At 38.7% G+C, this 25,987-nt stretch overlaps 1 protein-coding gene across 2 annotated transcripts in view; it reads right to left on the bottom strand.

Moving 5' to 3' along the window:
* ARHGAP19 (Rho GTPase activating protein 19) overlaps nt 1-23,909 on the bottom strand; it is a 55,773-nt gene extending 31,864 nt beyond the window's left edge. For both annotated transcript variants that reach the window (XM_045784972.2, XM_045784971.2), the window contains exons 1-4: nt 23,812-23,909; nt 3,384-3,649; nt 2,283-2,363; nt 645-854 (exon numbers count right to left, since the gene is read on the bottom strand). In XM_045784972.2, the coding sequence (XP_045640928.1) occupies nt 645-854; nt 2,283-2,363; nt 3,384-3,649; nt 23,812-23,867 (613 nt within the window). In that variant the 5' untranslated portion in view covers nt 23,868-23,909. The remainder of the gene's footprint in view (nt 1-644; nt 855-2,282; nt 2,364-3,383; nt 3,650-23,811) is intronic.
* Nucleotides 23,910-25,987: the final 2,078 nt, after the last annotated feature.

The raw sequence follows: 25,987 nt of genomic DNA, 5'->3' as shown, positions 1-25,987 counted from the left end.
GCGTGGCGCAGTCGTTAAGCGTCTGCCTTCGGCTCAGGGCGTGATCCCAGCGTTCTGGGATCGAGCCCCACATCAGGCTCCTCCGCTATGAGCCTGCTTCTTCCTCTCCCACTCCCCCTGCTTGTGTTCCCTCTCTCGAAGGCTGTCTCTCTCTCTTCAAATAAATAAAAATAAAATCTAAAAAAAAATAAAATAAAAAATAAAATAAAACCCAGAATTTAGGGGCGCCTGGATGGCTCAGTCGTTAAGCGTCTGCCTTCGGCTCAGGGCGTGATTCCAGCGTTCTGGGATCGAGCCCCATATCAGGCTCCTCCAATGGGAGCCTGCTTCTTCCTCTCCCACTCCCCCTGCTTGTGTTCCTTCTCTCGCTGGCTGTCTTTCTCTCTCTGTCAAATAAATAAATAAAATCTTAAAAAAAAAAAAAAACAGAATTTATATCAAAGAAGCTGATTTAGCAAGGAAAACACCTGATTAAATCAAATGTAATTAGCCAATACTACCCAGAGAGCCCAAAATATCAGGAAGTCTTAACCAGTTTTGGCAGAAGTACTGCTATGGGTTACAAACGACAGAAAATGCAAACAACTTTACTCAACCGAAAGAAATTTATTTATTTACATCTCCTTCTCACCTACCATACTCACCAGCAATTTTGAGGTGTGCATGGAAATGTTTATGAGTCAGCAGGGGCTCAGGTAACTCTCCCAGAAACATCTTCAGCAAGGTAGCGACGTCATTTGAATGAAACTCCCCTGATTCCAAGTCAATATCAGTTCCACTATTGAGAGCATCTCTTAAAATCTGCTGTCGGACACTATTCCCTGGTACTCTAAACAAACCCTCTACTCTCAAGTCTGTTTAGCATGGAAAAAAGAGAGGACATGAAAAAAGAAGTTACAATTAAGTCATCTAAAAGACTACACTCGAAATACCTTTTATAAAGACCTTGAAGGAGGTTTTCTTCCCTTTTTCCCAAAAAAGTTTCGAACCTACTGGCCCCTGAGGAGACTTATCTGAACATCCCTGAGCACCTGGAAAAGGTCTGCCCAGGACCAGCTAAAATTGGGGACTGAATTTAACCTAAACAATGACTAGAATGAGCTTGAAAGATAAGTTGGAAGAAAGCCAAATCTCCCAGAAGGCCCCTTCCCTTTGTCTGGAGGGGCTGAATTCATCTGTGGAAGTTTGTTGCTCCTGTAAATCGTTTCCCAGTCCAAAATGAATCGAGAGTCCCTGCACTGCCTCAGATATTAAAATTCTAACCGGTGAGATCACCTTTCGGTCTGAGATTCCCAGAAGCTTAGGATCATCCCAACTGAACTGTTTTTCCCTTCTAGTTAGGTTCTAAGCTAATCTAAGAGGAAAAAGAAAGATGAGAACTATAGTTTTGGTTTGATCTGGAAGAACCATGAGAGTTCATGTTTTCAGTATAGGCACATTTTTATTTTTGTATAGCCCCCTAATTCAGGGGTTCAAGTTCAAATGCCTAGACGGGCAGGCAGATAATAATAATAAATGAAGGAATGGGAACCAAAACAAACTAGAGAGCACATACCCGTGCTCCACTTGATTGTGTCCAAGTGGGGGCCCAGGATACTAGATCTTTCTGTCATCCAAAGAATTAGAAAACCTGGACTTTCCCCATTCCCCACTGATAACTAATTTTATTTTTAATTTAATCCTTTGCCAACCAAACAAAATATGAACATAGAGGACTCAAGTCCTTACGTTATTAGTTTGCAACCTCTGCTCTAGCTCCTACCACAGTGCCACACATAAAATATCATAAATAAGCATTTGTATTGAATTTATCAAAGCATCACATACTCCACACATTCCACATACACTCAACTGGACCAAGCACTTAGAGCAAGACATAAGCAGCATGACTACCACAAAATGAATAGGAATTAAGCAAAGAGTGTATCTGAATTATAGAATTCCAGAGATGAAAAGTATCTTTGGTGAAAAATCATGTTCCCTTGAGTAAAGATTATGATTCTTTAGAGACAATGTATTTTTCCAGGAAAAAAAGCCTAAGTCAAGGTGAAAATGTGATTTCATAGATACTATCTAATTTATCTACATCTTAGAGAGTATAAAACAAACCAATATATGAGATGAAATTTAGAAGGAAATATATTTAGAAACATGCCACCTAAAATTATCATTGGTTAGTGTCTTTTGTTCATTGGCACCTACTAAATCAAGGAAGTTAGCTTTCAACAGAAAACTGACAACTCTTCATTAACAAAGAACAACAAACTCTTGAGAAGTCTTACTTTTGTGTAGATACTCAATCAGTTGGTATATCTGGGCAATGCCTTCCTCCGTCAATGGGGATCCAAACACCACTCCTTTTTCTAAAAAACCATATGACAGGACAGAGTTATATTTTCCATAAATAGTACAAAGTCATCATTCTTAAAGCCACTCAAGCATCCTATGTTACAGTTGAGCAAATGCTTTCACAGGTTAGTAAACAAAACCTTAAAGCTGGAAGTACACCCAAAAATGCAACAACAACTCTCGATCAACTCTCTGCAAGTTTAATATTAGACTATAGGTTCCTTAAAGACAAAGACCATCTTCTTATTTAAGTAACAATACCTAGCATGTTGATATTTAACTTAAAAGAAAAACAGGGAGTCACCTGGGTGGCTGAGTCGGTTGAGCATCCAACTCTTGGTTTCAGCTCAGGGCTGAAGATCATGCCCTGAGACGAAGCCCCGCGTTGGGCTCCAAGCTCGGACAGGGTCTGTATAAGATTCTCTCTTTCCCTCTCCCTCTGCCCTTCCCCCACTCGAGCTCACACGCTAAGATAAATAAATAAAACCTTTAAAATAGATAAATAAATAAACAGAATTTAGAATCACGATTGTCGAAGTATGACAGATTATCCCCTAGCGCTGGTATAGGGCCTGATCTGTTATAATATTTAAACTTTTTTTCTACCATAAATGATTTTCTTATACTTAATAAAACAGTACCTCCTTAATATCTTATCAAAAGCCATGCCACAATTTATTTTCTGGAAAGGCTTTTATTTTGTGTGACTCATAGGTATTTGCCTTATCAAAGCAGTCCATAGAATGAAAAAATTCGAGAACTGCAATAAAAAATGTTCAAACTTTCTTTACTGTACTCTCTAGCTATGTCATAGGGTATGAAAATCAACTAAATTATGTCATCTCTCTCAGGGACTGATATGCTTGCTTTAGTTTAGCTACTTTTTAAAATTTTTATTGCTAACTTAAGATTTTACTACTTAAGAAAATGAGAATGACAAAAAAAAAAAATACTTTACATAATAGCAACTCAGTGAATGTACAGATGTTAGGAGGTGAAGAGACCTGCCCACCCTTCACAGACATATGCCCTACCCTTTCGTTTGAGAGACATTAGAGACCGGAAGAATCCCGCTGCTGGGCCAGCCCCGCCAGGCAATTTAAGGTCCACTTCCCCCATCAGCTGAGCCAACTCCGTTCCAGGTAAGTCAATGAGCCTTGTGATATTGCTGACCACCAACTCGGTGAACACTTCAGGGTTCTCATGTCGGAGTTTCTCCACAAAAAAGTCAGGATTGAAGATGATGGGCTGCCCTCGAAGGGAAGAGTCATTGCAGATAACAAAATTACAGATGGCATCACTGAAAAAAACGAAACAGAAGACACTTCAGAGTGATCATTTTTGCATGTTTCTCACGCTCTCTTAGCCATACAAGTATTCGCTCTTTCTATGGGTTAGTCTACATACTGGTCTTTTGAAAAACTTAATCTTTAATCTGCTCACTATACAAAAGAAGACAATTTGAGCTTGTTGCTATTTAGGTTACACCCCCCTAGATACGCAGGAATTTCATTTCATGAAAAGATACCAAATAACCTCTAAATATGACCCAACTCCCTGCTCAGTGGAGAGTCCACTGAGCTCTCTGCCCCTACCCTCTCTGCTCGTGCTCATTCGGGCTCTAATAAATAAAATCTTAATTAATTAATTAATTAATAAGACCCGAATTTGCCCCTTAATTTCAGGCATATGCCATAAGAAGATATAGATCCTTCCAGCCTCCCAAGCCCAACAGTATATTAAATTTGCTAGTCACATAGAGCACATTTCCTTAAAACAGCCAAACCCTGAATTTTTACTGTTAAACACTTGTAAGACACCAGACCTGCAGCTGTTCTTCCTAACACAGCAATGGGTAATATTAAATTAAGGCCTTCTTGGGACTACAGCCAGTACTGTACATGCGGTGTCCCAACTGTTGACAGCACGTTTAGGCCAGTCTCATATGCCAAAGAAACCACATGACAGTAAGCATGAACCTATTTAAGAGCTAAAACTACATCTAAATAGTGTAGTAGACATTTTGGAGACATTTACTCTGCCCATAGGGTTCTTTGGTCCCTACACAGGTGTCTTCTTTATTTTTCTTTTTTTTTTTTTTAAGATTGTATTTATTTGAGAGAGAAAGAGAGGGAGAGGAAGAAGCAGATCCCTCCGCCAAGCAGGGAGCCTACACAGGCGTTTTCTAATAATCAGCCCACTTTAACTGAAACAGCTGCCCTTGGATTCTGTTCCTCATAATCGAAAGCCTTCACCAGAATGGAAGGCATTTACAAGTATATAAAATAGATATTAATACCACCTTATCCAGGTCCAGAAATAGGTTTTATTTTAAAATCCTTCAACTCTGGATGCCTCTGCCCATCATCTAAGTCCAACCTTTGTTCAGACAGGTTCTTCTCTCTAGGGCACTTGGAAAAATTCTTGTTTTTAGATCTAAGGAGCACTTGCTCCTAATTTCACTTTTCTGTCATTGAATAATACTAAGCAGATACATTCTGTTGGCCCCGATCTTAGCTCATTTTCCACTCCCACATTACTCAGGCTATATTCCTGGCAAAGCTCCTTTGACTCTCAAGAAATATTTTCTTCCAGGGGCGCCTGGGTGGCACAGCGGTTGGGCGCCTGCCTTCGGCTCAGGGCGTGATCCCGGCGTTGTGGGATCGAGCCCCACATCAGGCTCCTCCGCTGGGAGCCTGCTTCTTCCTCTCCCACTCCCCCTGCTTGTGTTCCCTCTCTCGCTGGCTGTCTCTATTTCTGTCAAATAAATAAAAATAAAAAATCTTTAAAAAAAAAAGAAATATTTTCTTCCCTATTCATTGTTTTCCAATGCCTTACTATACTCCTTTGTACTTTTAACATGTTACATATAAGACCTATATTATTCCATCTCCGATAGCAGACACAATACTACTTGTTTGTATCCATTATCAATCATCTCTAATGGCTTGTTCTAATCCTTATTATATAAACAGTCATCTATTATATAACCAATGAGTAGATAAAACACAAACCAAAAGAACAAGTCATCACATCTGTCAGGCAAAACTGAAATTCATCTGACACATATAAACATTCCCACGATAAAAATAAACAAACAAAAAAAAACAATTACAACTTAAAAGTCTTCCACAACATCCTAGGTACCAAAAAACTGTTCCAGGAAAAATGACACTCTAATATTAAATATTAGTAATCTATAATCTACTTTGTCAACACTACATGGATAATTTCTAATAATGGTATAATTAAAACAAGGCATGGGAAAATTTCAAAGTTCATCACTTCCTCCTTGAAAAATTACTACATCATTTTAATCAATAGTCCAAATCTTCAATTGATAGCTACTAAATTCCTTCTTTTCTCTGAAATGATAAAAGAGAATTCACATAAAAATTTAAAATTACGAACATGTATTCTCAAGCCAAAAAGTCATTAAAGAAAGAAATCTAAAACTGCTTATCGACTTGACCTTCTTATACACAAGGTAAGGTTATTTTTCCTGTAAAGGTGCAAATGATTATAAGGCAATTAAAATCAAAAGCAAGTGTATCCTAAACCATTGACAAAACCTCATTTTTTAAATGTCAGCTTATTTCAGTTTAGAAACATGAGTCAATATAAAACTACCGTTTATAATCACTGCCAATGAGAAATCACTACTCTGAGAGAGCCAGAAAAATCATGAAATGTGTTAGCACTAAAAAGAGTCTTATAATTTACTGAGTCTAAACTATCATTTTATGGACTTCACATCCCTTTTAATTCTGAAAAACAGATTTCAGATCAAATTAGTTCTAACATATAAATACGCATGAAGAGCATCCGTTACATTCCTGAAGTAGAAACACATACAGACATACAACCTTCAGACCTTTATTTTCTTAATATCCGGAGCAATATTCAGTTAAGATCCTAAAACTTCCATCACAGATGACCCTCCAGCACTAAACTGGATCAAAAACAAAAGTGAGAAAGGCTCTAGAAGCCCAAAGCCCTAGCTTCACAGTTTCTCAATAGAGTCCTTCCTACCTGGCCATCACCCCCAAGTCTGCCCCTCTCCTAAATAGGTAGAACAGGCAGAAGAATAAGTAAGTTCAAGGCTCCCTCTACCTATTCACAAAGAATACCAGGAAAAGTTCCCTTGAAGTCCTAACCCACAGGTAATAACCAATCTCAGTCTCTTTTCTCCTGCTTTTTCTCCCCTTCCTTCCCATGATCATTCACTCTTGTTTTACCCCATTTGAATGTCTTTAACCGAGGGGGTTTTTTTCTCCTTTTTCACTTTTTCTGAATGGAGCATCTATCTGGTAAGACAGGATATAAGAGAGAAATGATTTAAAAAGAAGTAAAATGGAAGATGGGAGACAGAAAAGACAGATACAGTGGGTTACATTTTTTAATTACCGAATACGACACGGCCTGCTAATCCCTTTCTACAGAATACATAATATCACAATATAAAGCTGAGAATATCAAGGAACATGGTTAAGAACCTAAGAGATTTCTAGGACTAAAGACAAGAATTAAACAAAAACAACTTCTTACTCTACAGTATCTTATTTTAAAACAGTCTAAGTTTGCTCAAGTTCAAGAAAAAAAATTAATTTCTTACATAAGTGCTGAAAGCTTCTGATGAGGCATTGGTAAATCGAAGAGACAGGAAAAAAAGCTTTCTCCTTGTTTTTCATGACAAAGGAACCTCCTTTCCCTGCCCCATCACAGCCTACATAAATTCCAGACATGTTAGAGGACACAAGGACACATTATGGGGCCTGAAAGGCAGTACTTATCACGACTCTAAGCACTCATTTGCGAGTAGGAACAAAACAGAAATAAAAAACTGGACCAGTTCATTGTATTTGCCAATGTGTAGATAAAGCTCAACAGTAGTCTCCCATCACACTGAAAGCTGTATTAGACAAAACAATCATATAATGTAAGACTATAAGGACAAGTACTTGTATAGTATGGAGGGAAGGATGATCCCTACCTCACATCATACACAAAAAAAAAGAAAAAAGATCTAAATAGGAAAAGCCAAACTTTAAATAGTTTAGAAAAGAACGAAGAATAATAAATGAGGCAGAGGAAATGTGTCTTAAACAAGGCATAAAAAAGCACAATCCACAAAGAAAGACTGATACATTTAACTACATTAAAATTTTAAATGTGTGTACAACAAATGACATTATGAACAAAGTTTTTTAAAAATGAAGTCAAAATGCATCTGGAGAGAGGAACTGGATGAAAGAACAGGATTGGGAGAAAAACTTTTCACTGTATGTTCTTTTGTACTTTCTGGATTTTTTATTCATATGAACATATTACCCATTCAAAATAAATACATAAATAGATTTAAAACCTTAAAATAGAAAGCCATAAACTGGAAAAAATTGTCATGCATATAAAAGGATTAGCATTCAGAATTTATCAGTCTAAAATTTTACGTCTAAAAATTATAAGAAAAATACACTCAAAGAAAATTAGACAAAAGATATGATCAAATAATTCATAAAGGAGGGGCCCTAAGTAACTAATAAACATGAAAAGAATCTTAACTTTAAAAGTTACAAGGGTAGGGGCACCTGGGTGGCTCAGTAGATTAAGACTCTGACTTGATTTCAGCTCAGGTCATGATCTCAGGGTTGTGAGACTGAGCCCTGTGATGGGCTCCATGCTGGGCATGGAAGCCTGCTTACCATTCTCTCTCTCCTTCTCCCTTTGCACCCCCCCCCCACCTGCCCTACTCATGCAAGCACACACCCTCTCTCTCTCTCTCTCTCTGTAAAAAAAAAAAAAAGTTACAAGGGTAAGCAAATTGAAGAATGGTATCTTTCCCCATCCATCATTTTGGCAAAAACTATCAGATTCAGGCAATATCCTTTAATTCCTAGTTTGCTAAGGGTTATTTATCTATTATCATGAGTCAGTGCTTAATTTTATCTATTTGTTGTGCATTTATTGATATGATTTTTCTCCTTTATTTTGTTAATGTGGTGAATGACACTGATTAATGTTAAACCAACCTTGCATTTCTAGAATGTTGTTATATTATCCTTTTTATATATTGCTGAATTTGGTTTGCTAATGGTCTGGGTTTCTCCACATACATTCATAAGTGAGAGTGTCATGGAACTGTTTTCTGAAAGTAGAGAGTTCCTATGAAATCTTTCATAAGCCAAAATGGCATAGAGTGAAGAAGCAATTACCGTTAACTTACATGAAAAATTTTTTTAGCATCCCCAGACCCCAAAAATAGCCCTTCTTAGCCCTTTTTGATCCCTTAGGACCTATTTTGCTGGTGGATGCACAAAATAAATCAAGACAAAGCACAGATGCCCACAGACACAGTTCAAAGTTACAGCAGCTTGCTGCTGAGAGCCACTCTCATTGATCAGGGTCTCAGCGGCCTCTATAATGGCTCGCTGGAAAACAAACGCTAAATGCTATTGTCACTTTTCGTCTTGTTTTGTAAAAGTGGAAATCTTTCAATTTCTTTGGGTTAGTGAAAACAGGCACTAATGTAGGTCCTGCCTAAAAGCAAAGAGGCCTAACACAAACGTTCAAAAAGCAGGGGATACCTGTACAGTCGTGCGACGCCCCCCTCCACAGTTTCACTTTCTGTGGTCCACAAGCAGATAATCCCCCTCTTGACCTATCAGAAGGTCAACAATAGTCTAACAACTATCAAGGGTGCCTACACCACTCACCTCACTTCATCTGATTACATAAGCATTTTATCAGTTCACATAACCACAAGAAGAGTGAGTATAGCACAAAAGGTATTTTGAAAGGCCACATTCACCCAGCTTTCATTATATTATTATTGTTCTATTTTAACATTATTTATTGCTCCCTTTTATCTGGTTATTAGATAAGAGACTTCTATTATACCTAGTTATTAGATAAGAGATCTCTTATTAACCTCTTAATGTGCCTAATTTATAAATGAAACTTTATCATAGCTGTGCATGTATAGGAAAAAAGTATATATGGGGTTCAGTACTATCCACAGGTTCAGCCATCCACAGCGGAGTCTTGGAACATACCCCCACGGACAGAGGGGGACTACCGTATTGTATTCATTAAGTTTTACATCAAGGTTGTGCTGGCCTTATAAAATTAGTTGGGAAGTAGGTCTTATTTTTCTACTTTCTGAAAAAGTTTAGGTGAGATTGGTGTTATTTCCTCTTTAAATGCTTGCTCAAATTGGCTGAAGAAGCCATCTAAACCTAGAGTTTTCTTTGTGAGGTTTTTAACTATATATTCAATTGATGGTACAGACTATTCAAATTTTCTATTTCTTCTTATATTAATTTTGGTAAGTTGGACATTTCTAGGAATTTGTCTATTTCATATAAATTTTCATATTTTATTGGCATAAATTTGTTTTTAAGATTCTCTTAGGAACTTTTTTTTTAAAGATTTTATGTATTCATGAGAGAGGAGGGCTCGAGTGAGAGAGATCACAAGCAGGTGGAGGGGCAGAGGCAGAGGGAGAAGCATGCTCCCGCTGAGCAAGGAACCCGACACAGGGCTCAATTCCAGGACCCTGGAATCATGACCTGAGCCGAAGACAGACACTTAACCGACTGAGCCACCCAGGCGCCCCTCACTATGTAACTTTGTAGTTCTTAAGAGGAACAATTAAAAAGTTCCTAAGACGGGTGCCTGGGTAGCTCAGTCCGTTAAGCTTCTGCCTTTGGCTCAGGTCATGATCCCAATCTGTCTTCAGCTTAGTGTCCTAGGATGGAGCCTCAAAGTCCGGTTCCCAGCTCGGGGAGCCTGCTTCTCCCTCTCCCTCTGCCTGCTGCTCCCCTGCTGGTGCTTGCACGAGGTCTCTCTATCAAATAAATAAATAAATAATCTTTAAAAAAAAAAGTCACATAGTGATGTCTTCCTCTTTGTTCCTGATGTTGATAATTTATGTTTTCTCTTTTTTAATTTATGAATCTTACTAGAGGTTTATCAATTTTATTAGCTTTGTCAAGGTTCCAGCTTTTGATTTTGCTGTATCCCTCTATTACATGTTTGCTGTTTATTTCATTAATTTCTGCTCTTATCTTTATTACTTCCTTTCTTTACTGGATTCAGGGTGAAGGTGGTGCTGCAAATCAGTGGGGAATGGATGACCTTTTCACTAAGTGGTGCTGGAACACTTGGATATCTATAGAGGGGAAAAGTGAAAATTGATATCTATCTCACACTATACACAAAGATCATCAATTCCAGGTAAATGGCACATCTAAAGGTGAACAGCAGAATGATGAACCTACTAGAAGGTAACATACAAAAATATACTCTTGAATGGAGGATGGGGAGATTTTTTAAATAACTTTAAAATAACACATTAAGGGACGCCTGGGTGGCTCAGTTGGTTAAGCGTCTGCCTTCCGCTCAGGTCATGATCCCAGAGTCCTGGGATTGAGTCCCACATCAGGCTCCTTGCTCAGCAGGGAACCTGCTTCTCCCTCTGCCTACCACTCGTCCTCTCTCTGACAAATAAATAAATAAAATCTTTCAAATAACATTAAAAATATTAACCACAAAAAAAGATTAATACATTTGAGTTCATTAAAATAAGAACTTGTGGGGCGCCTGGGTGGCACAGCGGTTAAGCGTCTGCCTTCGGCTCAGGGCGTGATCCCGGCGTTCTGGGATCGAGCCCCACATCAGGCTCCTCCGCTATGAGCCTGCTTCTTCCTCTCCCACTCCTCCTGCTTGTGTTCCCTCTCTCGCTGGCTGTCTCTATCTCTGTCGAATAAATAAATAAAATCTTAAAAAAAAATTAATTAAAATAAATAAATAAATAAATAAATAAAATAAGAACTTGTGCTTATCAAAAGACATCATTAAGAAAGCCAGTAGGAAAATATATCTGTAATATATAGCAAAAAAGGGCTCGCCTGAATATACTAAGAATTCCTACTAATCGATAAGAAAAAACAAATGACCCAATAGAAAAACAGACATGAAATTTCAATAAAATCTCAAAAAAAAAGAGTAGCCAAGGGGCACCTGGGTGGCTCACCAGGTTCAGAATCCAACTCTTGGTTTCAGCTCAAGTCATGATCTCAGGGTCAGCATGGGGTGTGATTGAGATTCTCTCTCCCTCTGCCCCTCCCCACCACTCATGCTTGCAGACACTCATGTGCACTCCTTCTCTCTCATTCTCTAATAAATAAATAAATAAATGGAATCTTTAAAAAAAAAGAATTTTCACTGAAACATTAATTTCTAAAGAGCCAAAATATCCAGCAGAATTATTTTTTAAATTGTGGTGTATATAATGGTATATTTTACAGCAACGAAAATGGACAAACTCCAGTCATATGCACCATCATGGATGAATCACATATAATGATGAGCAAAAGAAGTCTCACACACACACCCACCCACACACTACTGACTGAGAATGCAATGACATTTACATCAAATTTTAAGAATAGACAAAAGCATATTGTTTAGCAATACTTGCTTAAGTGGTAAAATTATAAAGAGAAGCAAAGATATAGTTACCATAAATTCAGGATAATGGCTACCTTTGGGGGATAGTGACTAAGAGGAGGCAACAGGGCATGAGGGGAATTTCCAAGGTGATAGCAATTTTCTTGTGATAAGTCATTGAGCTATGGAAAAAGGGAGATTCATTTGAAGTAAATATGGCAAATGTTAAGGTTTGTTGATGCCGGGCAATAGGAAAATATTGATTATATTATTCTACATACTGTATCTAGAATCACATCTTTCGAGACAAATTAAAAAAAAAAAAGTAGCTTTGACCTAAATCTTGCTACTACTTGATGTAAATATCATAGAAAATCAGAGTTAATAGTAAAGGTTAATTTCCTCATCACAAAAGTTTTTGCATAGATGACCAGAACCAGGAGAATTAGTAGTTAGGTATGCAGGCACACAGAAATAGCAAGGACCCTAGTATTTAAATTATTTTTTTTTAAGATTTTACTTATTTATTTGGCAGAGAGAGACAGCGAGTGAGGGAACACAAGCAAGTGGAGGGAGAGGGAGAAGCAGGCTTCTCAATCCCAGGACCCTGGGATCACGACCTGAGCCGAAGGCAGACCCTTAACGGCTGAGCCACCCAGGCGCCCCGCGACCCTAGTATTTAAATGCATGTATTAGGCAACCATCCCAAAGAAGGATAAGAGGCAAAGCTTATCAAAAAGGATAATTTGGGGGCACCTGACTGGCTCAGTCAGTAGAACATGCGACTCTTGATCTCAGGATTATGAGTTCAAGCCCCACGTTGGGTGTAGAGCTTACACTGGGGAAGAAAAGAAAGAAAAACGATAGGAGAGGAGAGGAGAGGAGAGGAGAGGAGAGGAGAGGAGAGGAGAGGAGAGGAGGGGAGGGGAGGGGAGGGGAGGGGAGGGGAGGGGAGGGGAGGGGAGGGGAGGGGAGGGGAAGGGAGGGGAGAGGAGGGGAGGGAAAAAAGAAAAAAGGGTAAATTGTATTACCTACTTATCATCTGCTATGATTACTCTTACCACTAGATGGAACTCTACATGTAAGGCGATCTGCTTAGTGACAGGACTAGAAACAGAATCCACAGCTGAAAAATCAATTACAAAATAATGAAATGCAAGTGCTTTTCAAGCATGTTAAACTCATGAATCTGCAAAATTCAAGGCAGTGGGAAAAAATAAAAAATTTATCCTGCAGATGTATCTTTTGGCTGACTGCTACCAAAACTGCATACCCACAAAACGAAATGTTTCCTCCCTAGTGAATTGCTTAACTTGATTTGTTCTCCAAGAACCACAACCTTGGCAACATCTATCAAAATACGAGCTATATTTAAAGTTGTCTAAATCTCACTTACCACCCTAAGAGAAGTATGCACTCTCCTACTACTTTTTCAACCCTCTGGCTTTGAAACATGACTTTCATTGTGTCGCCTTCTGGGAGAGTTGCTAGATAAGAATACATATAAATATTAAACAAGAAGTTATTATTCTTCCCTTTTTCTATATATCAAATTTAAACTGGTATCATGAAAGCTGTATATATAGAGAAAGGATATAACAGGCCCCGTGTGCCCAAGCTGGCAGGATTTTTAAATAACAGTAACAGTTCAAAGTTGGTAACTAGTACCACAAGACTTCAGGAAATTATATTCAATTTCTTAGACAAAAATTTTGAAACATTCACATCCTAAGGGCTGCCCTTAGAGTTTTTGTCCAAGATTTTGTAATTAGGACCTGTTATCTCTAATTTAGACTCCGAAAGTCTGCAAAACCCTATCTGACCCCTATATTTGATCTCAAACTAATTTCAAAATACTAGAGCAACTTAATCTGAATTAAACTAGTTAGAAGTTATAGAATTCCTGATTGCTTATCTTCTTAATCTTAACATTTTTTGGAAACCTGACCTAAGATTTTGACCTATGGCATGACAACGCAATATCATGCCATTTCTCAGTCAAGAAAGCAAATTATACTTCCTCCGAGTATCGATAACACAAATTTACTGACATGTATTTACTTGTCAATTCTTATTCTTCTGGGTGTCACAAGAATTGGTATTTTTTTTAAGGTTTTATTTATTTGCCAGAGAGAGAGACAGAGCCCAAGCAGAGGGAGCAGCCGGCAGAGGGAGAAGCAGGTTCCCCACGTAGCAGGGAGCCTGATACAGGACTCAATCCCAGGACCCCTGGATCACGACCTGAGCCAAAGACAGACACTTAACCAACTGAGCCACCCAGGTGTCCCAAGAATTGGTATTAATTCTGTTGCCATCACCTCTCTTAATTTTTCTCTCTCAGGCAGGTGTACAATAAGAAAGTTTATTTGTATTCGAAAAATAACATCAAAATTCCCTATTTATTTGGAGAAAGTTCTATAAAATGCTTTGTTGACAATTCGGTGTCTCTCTTACCATTATCTAAAAGTTGTTTATCACTCAGAAAAGTATAATCCAAACTTCAGGAGACTCTTTTCCGACGGACTTTAGATGACATGAGCCTCAGGCAACTAATACACAGAGTACTTCTATGTATGGTCAGATTAGGTTCCAAAAGACTACTTCTAAATCCATTTGTTCCAAAGTCCAGAGTGAGCCTATCCAAGAGAGACAGACAGCAAGTGCTTCTGCTCTGGCATGTGACAGTCATATCTCACACAAGTTCTTAAAACAGAGCTTCTATTACCTTATCAATATTCTACAAACCTAATCATAAGTCTCTTCATCAACTAGCATAAGAAGGTGAAATCCTAGTTACTCATGGGTCATTTAAAATCAAACTAACCACGATCTACTGAGTGTTCTGTAATTTTAAGAAATTCTAAGATATAGGGACAAGATACTAAGTTAAGTTTCACCTCTGGATGCTTAAAATTCACTAAGCTTTTATTCTTTTTTCCCCCACTACCTCTATTTTCAAAAATACAAGTAGCCAATTGCAGATACAATTAGCACATGAGCACCTAGGAGGCCCAATGAGATGACTTTGAAAATTAGGATGCAAACAAGTTTTGTTTCATTGCATTTGCATACACACACACACACACACACACACACACACACGTTAGCCTTTGAAGCATCACTATTTTAAAGAGATCTTAGGGCAACTGCTAAAAATCCTTTGAAATTGGAAGCGATTACAAGACTTTTTCACTGTAGTGAGTCTTAAGCAACCTCCACTTTGGGGAAACACAATATGCTTTCCCATTCAGTCTGAACGATACCAACTGTTGAGATGATGTAATGCTGAAAAGATGGCATTCTAATATATGAGATTTTATGGTGCATCAAGTATATAATACTTCTGAATATTTTTGAAGTATTTCAGAAAATACTTTTTAAAATTTATATATTCTACCATCTTTTCAACACTTCTTTCTCAACACCTAAAAAGAACGTATTGTGTTGGTTAAAATCTTTACGCTTTAATAAAATTTAGGCTTTATCCTCTGTACAATCTTAATATACATATCCTGTATTTAAATTGCCAATAAAAACTGTTAACACAATGATGTAAGTATACATTTCACATCGGTGGGCTTTGAGAGAGCTTGGTCACAAGGATAGCTGCCACAAAATGACCTTACCCAAAGAAAAAAAAACAAAGTAGGCCTTGGTACTTTAGTGAAGAAACTATTATTGCAACCAATGGAGGGATTGTAGGGATTTCAAAATGCAAAAAAATTTAAAATGGTAAGTAGACTTAAGTATACAAAAAAGAGCCATACTTCAAAGCACAGCCTATAGTGCATGTAGTGATCTCCAATTAAAGTATAAAGGAAAGTATTTGATGATAACGTCAAGTATAACATTACTAAATTGTATCACTGTATACTTTCCTGGTTTCTGATCTTCCCCTAATTCTTGAGTTTCCTGTTATTTAGTGATTTATTCTTCAGTTTCATTGCTATTACTTACTCAGTTTAACTTTGTAATTGTGTTCAGCATTAAAACCAGTGAAGAACTTTTTAATTATATTATCCCAGTATCTTTAGGTTAGTTTTTAAATTAACGAGTTTCTCCCCTCTCCAAAGGTATGATTAAGACACATTTAGCAAATGTAGCTCTCATTATTGTGGCATGCAATTATAAATTTAATATTAAGAACTATGTGATTTCTATATTTCATTCATGAATTTTTTCTTTTTATTGATACAGATAGAACCCAGCTAAGATGCCTTTATCTCTAATCAGATGACATATTATCTTAAAGCTGTCAAATAATGTTTTACTTCCTTATTATGACACATCTCAGAAATTTGAACAAAGATCAACCAAACTATTTTAATTTTCTATGGGAAAAAATAAGAACAACAAAAAGAGAAAATTGGAATCATATAATCAGGAACATTTCTGAAGTGGATATAGCTCTACGTGATACCTTGGACATTTTCTGTTAAATTGGGAGATATTGATTTGTTATAGATTGGCTCAGATTATTATTGAGGGTTTTTTAAAAGATTTATTTATTTGAGAGGGAGAGAGAGAGCAAGAGAGAGAGCAAGCATGAGCAGAAGGAGGGGCAGAGGGAATTTCAAGCAGACTCCCTGCCTACTGGGGAGCCCAACGTGGGGCTCAATCTCACAACCCCAAGATCATGACCTGAGCCAAAATCAAGAGTTGGACCCTCAACTTACTGAACCACCCCAATACCCCTATTACAGTGTTTCTGTAATCTTACTGAGTCCCAAGAAATTAGTTTTATGCTATGTAATACACTCTGGTCAGTAAGCAAGAGAAATAAAGTCCAAAGTTGATTAAATTTATTTGAAACTGATCTATATGCCTTTAAAGGAAACATCTCATTTCCATACTTGTGTATATAAGCAATATTTTAGTTACATATTAATTTTTCAAAAACCAAAGGGTTAATACTTCAGCACAACTAAATCAGCAGGCAGGTGACTGAATTTTTCTGTGGTTCTATATCATTCTTGAAGTAACAAAAAACTGGTGTCTAGCTTTCAGGTAATAATTCAGCTTGACAAATCACCTGTATTTAATCTGGCAACTGATACTGTTATTTATTACGTTTTCATCTGATTATCTTAAAAGCTATGGCTTTATATAGTGTTATAGTTATGAATTTGACACTAACACACTTCCCATTATAAAATATACTATTAACCCACTTCATACTTGAATAATTATTTATAAGATAGATCACAAAACTTGTGAGCATCTGACAAAATTTCCCCCCCCCACTGTATCACTATAGTTTCATACTTAATTATAGAAAAGATAGTTTCCTTACAAGATTTTAAGTAGTAGCTAAAGACCACAGCACAAAAGATAATACAAGATCATTAATTGCCAAATCCATGGTACAGACAATAAAAGATGTACAAATTTAGAAGGAAAAGAGAAACTTTCACCCTTAGACAAAAGTTGAGATTTGAGGTAGGTCTTAAAGATGAACAGGGCTCGGATAGTGGAAAAAATAAATAAGCAGTACTTAAATAAAGGGGCTTTTTGTTTGATTTTTTTTTTTTTTTTGCTTGGTTGGTTTTTTAAGAAACATAAAATATGCTCTCTACATATTAGTGGCAAGCCCTTTTCAAAACATAAGCTTAAATAAAGGGGGGGTGTGGGGCGCCTGGGTGGCACAGCAGTTAAGTGTCTGCCTTCGGCTCAGGGCGTGATCCCAGCGTTATGGGATCGAGCCCCACATCAGGCTCCTCCGCTATGAGCCTGCTTCTTCCTCTCCCACTCCCCCTGCTTGTGTTCCCTCTCTCGCTGGCTGTCTCTATCCTGTCGAATAAATAAATAAAATCTTTAAAAAATAAAAATAAATAAATAAATAAATAAATAAATAAATAAATAAATAAAGGGGGGGTGTACAGAGGGATTACTAAAATAATGCAGTGGACATCTGTTATTTTTGCATGCCCAACATCTATCTTCCCCTTTCTCTGGTAACAACACCCCAATTTTCCTTTGGGCAATAACTTCTCCCCATCTTTCAGTATATGTGGTTTAGTGGATTGACCCTACTCCCTGGGCAGCAAGTGTGATATGAGATACAAGACCCATGCTTAACTAATCGAAACATTCTATCCTCATTGATTGAGGCAAAGGCCCACAAAGTCAAACCAGGGGAAAAAAGACAGCTCCAAGACTCTTGCTGGATGCTAAGATTGCTAACCCTGTGGAATGCCAGACTGAAGCAGCTGGTGGTCCATTACTGCCATCTTTGGTGAAGAACTTGCTTTTTCAAAAAGGAAATACAGAGGAAATCAGATCTAAGAAAGTAAGAGACAGATGCCTAGTGACATTGAAATTGAGAATTTCAGTACAGATTAAGCCATGCTTGATCTACCCCCCAGACTTCACAGTTTCTTGAGCCAATCAATAGCATCTCTTTGCTTAAGTTAAAGTTGCTGTCACATATAACTGAAAGAATCCTAACAAAAATGTTAAAAATGTCAGCTGCGAGTATAAATCCCAGCCCCTCTGGTCATTCTGGTTATTCTGCCTCCCTACCTCCTCCTTGGGAAACCTCTGTTCTCCAAGATCACTTCTCGCTGGCTTCATTACCACCACTGCCTCCAAAGCCTGCCCCTGTGGTTGTGGCTGGCAGCCTCTACTAGAAAGTCACCCACTCTTCTCCATATTTTCCTTTTTTAATTTTTCTCTTATCTCTTGTGCTTCTCCCTTCTGTACCATCTTTCCAATGCTCAGTTTTTCAGAAGCCAGTCTTGGTTTTCCTTACAGATGTGAACTTCTGTTCAGCCAAATGCACCAAACACAGCACACAGCATGCAGCCTTTGGTTCTTCAGCTCAACTCATTTCAGCAATTTTCATTGTTCTACATTATTCAAAAGTTCTTTTAAAAAAATAGCAAAACCCTCCGTGTGCCTGGGTGGCTCAGTCCATTAAGCATCCGCCTTCAGCTCAGGTTGTGCTCTCACGGTCCTAGGATCAAGCAGATGGAGCACCAAGTTGGGCTCCCTGCTCAGCGGGGAGTCTGCTTCTCCCTCTCCTTCTGCCCCCCCTCCACCCAGTGCAGTGAGCGCGCTTGAGCGCGCTCTCTCTCTCAAATAAATGAATAAAATCTTAAAAAAAAAAAAATGAGGCAAACTGATATACCTACCTTGTATATTCTTCGTGCAAATTACCAAATTTGCATTTATCAATTGGCTTCTTGTGAGCCTTAAAGGAGTTAGTATCCTCAAACCCATCTAATGGATAAAATAGTGTCTGGACTTGCAATAACAACAAAAACAGACTGCCACTCTCTGATGACCACACAACCAACCAGCAACCTCCACCTTTAACATCTGTTAATTTCACAAACTCTACCAAAGATTAGAAGCAAAGAAAAGTAAGCCACTTACTGGTTTATGTGGATCAATTTTAAAGACTTTACTTATTTTTCTGAGAGAGAGCACGGGCAGGGGTGGGGGGCAGAAAGAGAAGCAGACTCCCCCTGAGGGAGCTGGACCTGGGGCTTGATCCCAGGACCCCAGGATCATGACCCAAGTTGAAGGCAGACGCTCAACCGAGCCACCCAGGCCCCCGAATTTTAAAATTCTATTTCTTCTTCCCCTCTCCTTCCACCAAGACTGGCACTGTCTACAAGTATAATGACCAAACTCTCTAAGCCAGGTAATTGATAAAAATATAAAATTATTCAGATTCAAGAAAAGACCACTGAAGAATCTCTTCATCATTACCCTTCAGATAGGATTTGACAGCACAAATACAAAACTGGATTCAGATATATTAAATCATGGTTTCCCACTTGTGCATGTGAGAACAGGCAAGTCTTCCTAAGATCAGTAAAGGTTCCATCTATTACCTTTCTTTTAGGGCCACACTGCTATCTTATTAAAAAAAAAAACAATATAACAAAAAAGTCTTCAGGAAATTATGTGTTTAGTAACTAATATTCCATATCTAATTAGCAGAATACAGGACCCATTCCCCATCTATGGGCACCTTCCTAATCCTCCAAAACCATTTCCAAAATGGGATGCAAGCATCCAGTAGTCTGCTCCTATTCCTGCTGTTCCTAAGTTCTAGGAGCAGGCTTTGGCCCCACAACTTGGACACTGCTGGCATAGTAATGACAACTTATGACAAATGTTATCACTACCACAGCTTGCTTTGCTTCCCTCCAACCCTGTATATTCCCATTTGCTTTTCCTGGTTCACAGCAGGTTTCTTTTTTCCTTTGAATATTGAGGTTAAAAAGCCTGTGACTCTTTGTCATCAATTTCCCCTCTTCATCTAATAATAGTTACCACTTTTTTTATATACCTTTTCAATTCAAAAAGTACCGAGCTGTATTTCCCTACTGCCAATTATGTGGGGAGGTGGCTATAATTCCTTTCCTGCTTTAGCTTTTTCTCTCTTTGGCCTTTCAGAGTCTTAACTATTTTTATATCGCTATTGGTAAAGTGGATAGTTTCTATTTGTGGATTCCCCTTTAGAATTGCCCACTTAAGAGTAACTTGAAGGTATAATTAAAGTTAGTTAAATTTTAAAGTGTTATTCTACCTGATAAAGACCAGAAAGAGAGGGGGAAAGGTGGCTACCATCAACAGGTCAAAACAAAATTCTTAAAAGGCAGAGCAATTTTTTTTTTTAAGATTTATTTATTTATTTGAGAGAGAGAGCACACAGCAGGAGGGTCAGGGGAAAGGAGAGAGAATCTCAGGCAGACGTGGAGCCAGATGCAGGGCTCGATCTCAGGACCCTGAGACATGACCTGAGCGGAAATCAAGAGTCGGGCACTTAAACAACTGCACCACCCAAGCGCCCCCAGAGCAACTTTTTCTTATTTAATTCTTTGATTAAAACAATTTAAAGCATTGCTAACTATTAGAAGCAGGCTTAAAATAATGATGAAGAAATAGAAAGCTAGTTCTTAACGCACGATCACATATTCTCCATTCAATGTGCAAATATATACTGATCTGCGCAAATCAGACAATTCTTTCCTCTTTACTGAATAAATACAAAGGGCCCCACCACCAACAGAACTTTAGAAAGATTAATATCTGCAGGGAAAAACATAATATGTATGGTATTTATCACCACAAGGAGTATTTTATGTCTTAGATAGGACTATTATTCATTCAGTATTGACCATCTACACAAAGCTAAGCGTTGGGAATATGTAATAAAAATATACATGTGTCCTGCCCTCAAAAAGCCTTACAGAAACCCAAATTCTCTTTTACAATATGAAATTAATAAAATAGTTTCAAATTCAGATAAGATTCTGTGAATACCTGTTGATCGTGTAACTAATACTGCCACTTAAAATTTAAATTGAATTGGCGACATTCTTGAAAGGAATTCAAACTACTCCTGCTACAGAATAATGTTTGCCTTCAGCGTGTTCATCACAATTCAAGATCTTAGAGCAGGATGACAGATGAGCTGATCGAATTTATCAATCCCCTCTACAGTTTCCAGGCAAAAATGATCAACCATTTATAGGCACCTCTGAGAGTGAAAAACTCTTCCCTATAAGATATTAACACATTCAAACATGTCTATCTCAGCTAGGGAAGGAATCCAGTGCCCACTCATAAATCCAGCTTCCCAAGACTTGGAATCTCCCATTTGATACAAATGGCACCAAGTGACACCAAACCAAAGATTTACGCTTTACACTGAGACAATGTAAACAAGCTCACTTTACTAAATTCTAATATATATGTAATCAGTTAAGACATGTAAGGTCTCAGGACGCCTGGATGGCTCAGTCGGTTCAGCTTCTGCCTTCAGCTCAGGTCATGATCCCAGGATCCTGGGATGGAGTCCCACACAGGGCTCCTTGCTCAGCAGGGAGCCTGCTTCTCCCTCTGCCTGCCGCTCCCCCTGCTTGTGTTCTCTCTCTCCCTCTCTGACAAATAAATAAAATCTTAAAAAAAAAAAAAAAAAAAAAAAGACATGACAGTCTCAAGACTGTGGCAAGACCACCTGGAAATTCTTTCTGGAAAAAGCCACATTTTGGTGTGCTACAGCGTTTCACCCATTCATGCCTGCGGTCTGGCTTAGGAGCTGAGATCCAGCCTCACCTCCGCTTGGTCCAGCTGATGCTCGTGTGAGGTCGGCCCGTGGCGCTGGCTGCAGACCAACCAGTTGCCTTTGCGCTGAGACTCATTTTGGTGGTGAGGAAACTCAAGTCCAGAGCTGTTAAGCAAATTTCCTAACGTCACACAGTGCTGGAGAGAGCTCTGTTAGTACCTTCTAATCTGCTTCGAGGCAGTTTATTGTGTTAAAGTCGGAGCAAGGAAGTGTCCGTTAGAAATGGGTTTGAGTTCTTGGGCCAATCATAAAAATTATGATTTCCTAAACTGCAGATCCCTCTGATCTATTCTTTAGTTCTATAAGGAAAAAGAAAATCTATCATGTAGAACTGGTGATTATCTGCTAGGCTCAGCGCTACGCTAAAGACTGTCTAATTTAATCCTGACATTCTCCGGAGTAGACATTATTACATCCATTTAAAGGTAAAGAAATTGAAACAGAGAGAGGTTTAAAAATTGGCCTGAGTACTTTACTCTTTTTGGTGCTATTGTAAATGGAATTGTTTTCCTTATTTCCTTTTCAGATAGCTCCTTTTTAGTATATAGAGAAATGCAACTGATTTTTGTATGTTGAGTATCTTGCAACTTTACTAAATTTATTAGTTCTAACAGTCTGTCTTTAGGGTTTTCTATATGTAAGATCATGTTGTCTGCAAACAGGAACAATTTTAGTCCTTCCTTTCCAATTTTGAAGCGTTTTTAATCCCTTTTCTTGCCTAACTGCTCTGGCTAGGACTATTTGCATTATTCCTTATCACAGTGGGTTTTCACCTCACAGCTGTCAGGATGGCTATTATCAAAAACAAAAACAAAAACAAAGGACAAGTGTTGGTAAGGCTGTAGAAAACTGGAACCTCTGTACACTGCTGATGGGAATGCAAAATGATGCAACTGCTATGGAAAATAGTATGGAGGTTCCTCAAAAATTTCAAAATAGAATTACTGTATGATCTAGCAATCCTGCTTCTGTGTATTTATCCAAAAGTACTGAAATCAGGATCTCGAAGAATTACTAGCACTCTCATGTTCACTGAGGCACAATTAATAATCACCAAGATTATTAATGTCCATGGACAGATGAATGGAATGGCAAAATGTGGTATATGCGTAGAATGGAATATTACTCAGCTTTTAAAAGAAAATTCTGCAACAGGTGACAACATGGATGAACCTCACCGACATTATGCTAAGTGAAATAAGCCAGTTACAGGAAGACAAATGATTTTTCACTTATATATATGAGGTATCCACTGATATGAGCTTATCCAAAATAGTCAAATTCATAGACTGAAAGAGTGGAATGCTGGTTGCCAGGAGCCAGGAGAGGGGGAATGGGGAGTTACTAATTAATAGGCATCAAGTTCTAGTTAAGCAAGATGAATAAGCTCTTGAGATGTGCTGTACAACATTGTACCTAAAGTCAAAATACTGTCTTGCACACTTAAAAATTTGCTAAGAGGGTATGTTAAGTATTCTAAACCACAACTTAAAAAAAAATTTTTTTTAATTGGCCCAAGAACTCAAACCCATTTCTAACGGACACTTCCTTGCTCCGACTTTAACACAATAAACTGCCTCGAAGCTGATTTGAAGGTACTGACAGAGCTCTCTCCAGCACTGTGTGACGTTAGGAAATTCGCTTAACGGCTCTGGACTTGAGTTTTCTCACCACCAAAATGAGTCTCAGCGCAGGTCGGTCTGCAGCCAGCGCCACGGGCCGACCTCACACGAGCATCAGCTGGACCAAGCGGAGGTGAGGCTGGATCTCAGCTCCTGAGCCAGACCGCAGGCCTGAATGGGTGAAACGCCGTAGGAGGAAAGAACAAAGCCTGGCCCCGCTGGGTCACTATGACCCAAAGGAAAAGCGTCAGTACGACCAGCCCACGGCCTCGTTTCCTAGGCAGCTGGACCAAGAACTCGGCTCACCTCGGGCGGGAATCGCGGGCTGGCACCTCCCCTTCACTCTGCGCTTCAGTCGCCATCTTAGTCAGCTAACTTCTTTCACCGCCCCCATCTCCGGCCCCGCCCCCACGCCTTTGGATTGGCTAAGGTGTTTCCCCCTCTTCCGTGCGACTGGATGACTAAACAGTTTCATGATATTATTGGTCTATTCAAATACCTAACGGTCATTGGTCGCCCCCAGCCCCGGCGGAAAAGGGTTGGGGGGGAGGAGACCCAGCCCCGAGGCCTGCTGGGAGTTGTAGTTTCGTGTTTTGATGAACTTTTCCGATTCCACCTACTTTTGAAGGTTCTGGACAGAAATCCCCAGCCTACGCTCAAATTAAGTCCGGATGAGAAATCTCAGAATTGCAGAACTGCCGAATTTGAAATCGATTTTAAGAACAACTCTAAAATGCAAGATTCATTTTCTGTCTTGACACAAAGAGAGGTACCTATAAGAGTAGGTACAACGCGGCAATCAAGAAGTACTTAACTATTGCATTTCGTCCACAGCCAGCTTTCTTCAGACAGCCGCACAGCATAGCGGTGGGTCACTTCTGCTTCTTTCCACACGCTCCCTTCCGGCTACGCAGAGAACCCACCGGCTTTGCCTCTCTGGTCTGAAACAAGGAACCAAAAGCTCCCTAACTTTGTCCCTGACTGAGCTTTAATGCTCCGTGATAGAAATAATGATAATTATGCTTGCCCTCCCTGATTCATGGGCTTCTTGCAAGGATTAACAGAGGCAACAGATGTGAGAACGCTGTAAACTTCAAGCGTTAAGGTTTTTTTCTGTACTAGTTTACCATGTCGGTTTTTCTAGGGATATTTTTCCTGCGGTTCCTTCTGACATGCTTTCGCCTGAGGCTCGCCCAGCGTTCTCCTCCTCCACTAAGCTCTATGTGTGTTTCAGTTTCTCAACAAACTCTTCCCTGCCTCAAGCCTTTGCACTTGCTTTTTCTGGCCGGCCCATTTTTCCCTTTATTATTGGTCAGATTTCAGCTTAAATGTCACTGGTTGGGACGGCTTCCCATCCATGTGGCCCCCACTGTATAAATCAGTTTGCTTACTAGGCTTTCACAGTGCACTCTGTACTGGCCCTTCATAGCTCTTATAACAAAATTATAGTTGTTTGTGTGACTATTTATTTCATGTGAGGGTTCCCAGCTAGACTTCCTACCACATATGGGCAGAGACGACATCTATTTTGCTCCCTATGGCTCTGGCACATAGTGACCTTTCAATAAATAGTTTTTGAACAAATGAATAAACAAGTCCTCAGATTATATGATCCAAAATAAAAGTTGAATCAGATGTTCTAATAGGTTATTTCAATTGATGAATTCATATTAAAAGTTTGATGAAAGTGTAAAAATAAAATTGCTTTATTTTATGTGTATTCTGTGTTTTATGGTTAACAGATTTTCTTTATTGAGCAAATACATAAAAAGAAACACAAAATTCAACAAACATGTATTGGTGAAATTATTCATTGAACCCAAGACAGCCTTGGAAAATCCAGGCTGCATATTTGGTATATATACAAAGCAAGGAATACAAGGCTCAAATTCTGCAAAGACTTTCTCCAAAGTACAAACAAGTTTTTGTCCAGCTCCCCCCCCATACCCAGCACCAACTGACTGACTGATTGGATTAAATTGATGCTTTCACACAGAAGAAATGTTCAAAACTGTAAAGTATTACTGCTACAACCAAATAGAACACCACACAATGCTATTTCTGGCTTATCTGTTTGGATGACATTTTTATACAAAGCCCTTAATGTTTGGAGAAATGCGGCCCAGTCGTTACGGGCACGGGTTCTGGAGTCAGTAAGACTTTCAAATCCTAGCTCCAGTACTTCTAACTGTGTGACCGACAACTTACTTAACTTCGGATTCCTTTTCCCCCTCTGTAAAATGAGGATAAAAATAACTCTCAGAGCAGTATTGTGAAGATTTAAATGAGATAATCTCTGAAACGCTGCTTGGCAGCAGTGTCTGGCACATACTAAAACGAGATATATATTGAAGGTAATGTGATGAATGTTAAGAACGCTAAACTCCCTTCACAGATAACACTTCTATCTCCACTGCCGTGTGATAAGGACCATACATGACACATAGTTACAGTTTAATCAGTTACCCTGGAGAGGAGAGCG

Source organism: Ursus americanus, chromosome 6 (assembly GCF_024610735.1).
Source record: "Ursus americanus isolate L20-20 chromosome 6, mUrsAme1.1.p, whole genome shotgun sequence".
In the NCBI taxonomy this organism is placed as follows: Eukaryota; Metazoa; Chordata; class Mammalia; order Carnivora; family Ursidae; genus Ursus; species Ursus americanus.
The sequence above is the reverse complement of the archived record's forward strand: the minus strand, read 5'-3'. Positions and strand labels throughout refer to the sequence as shown.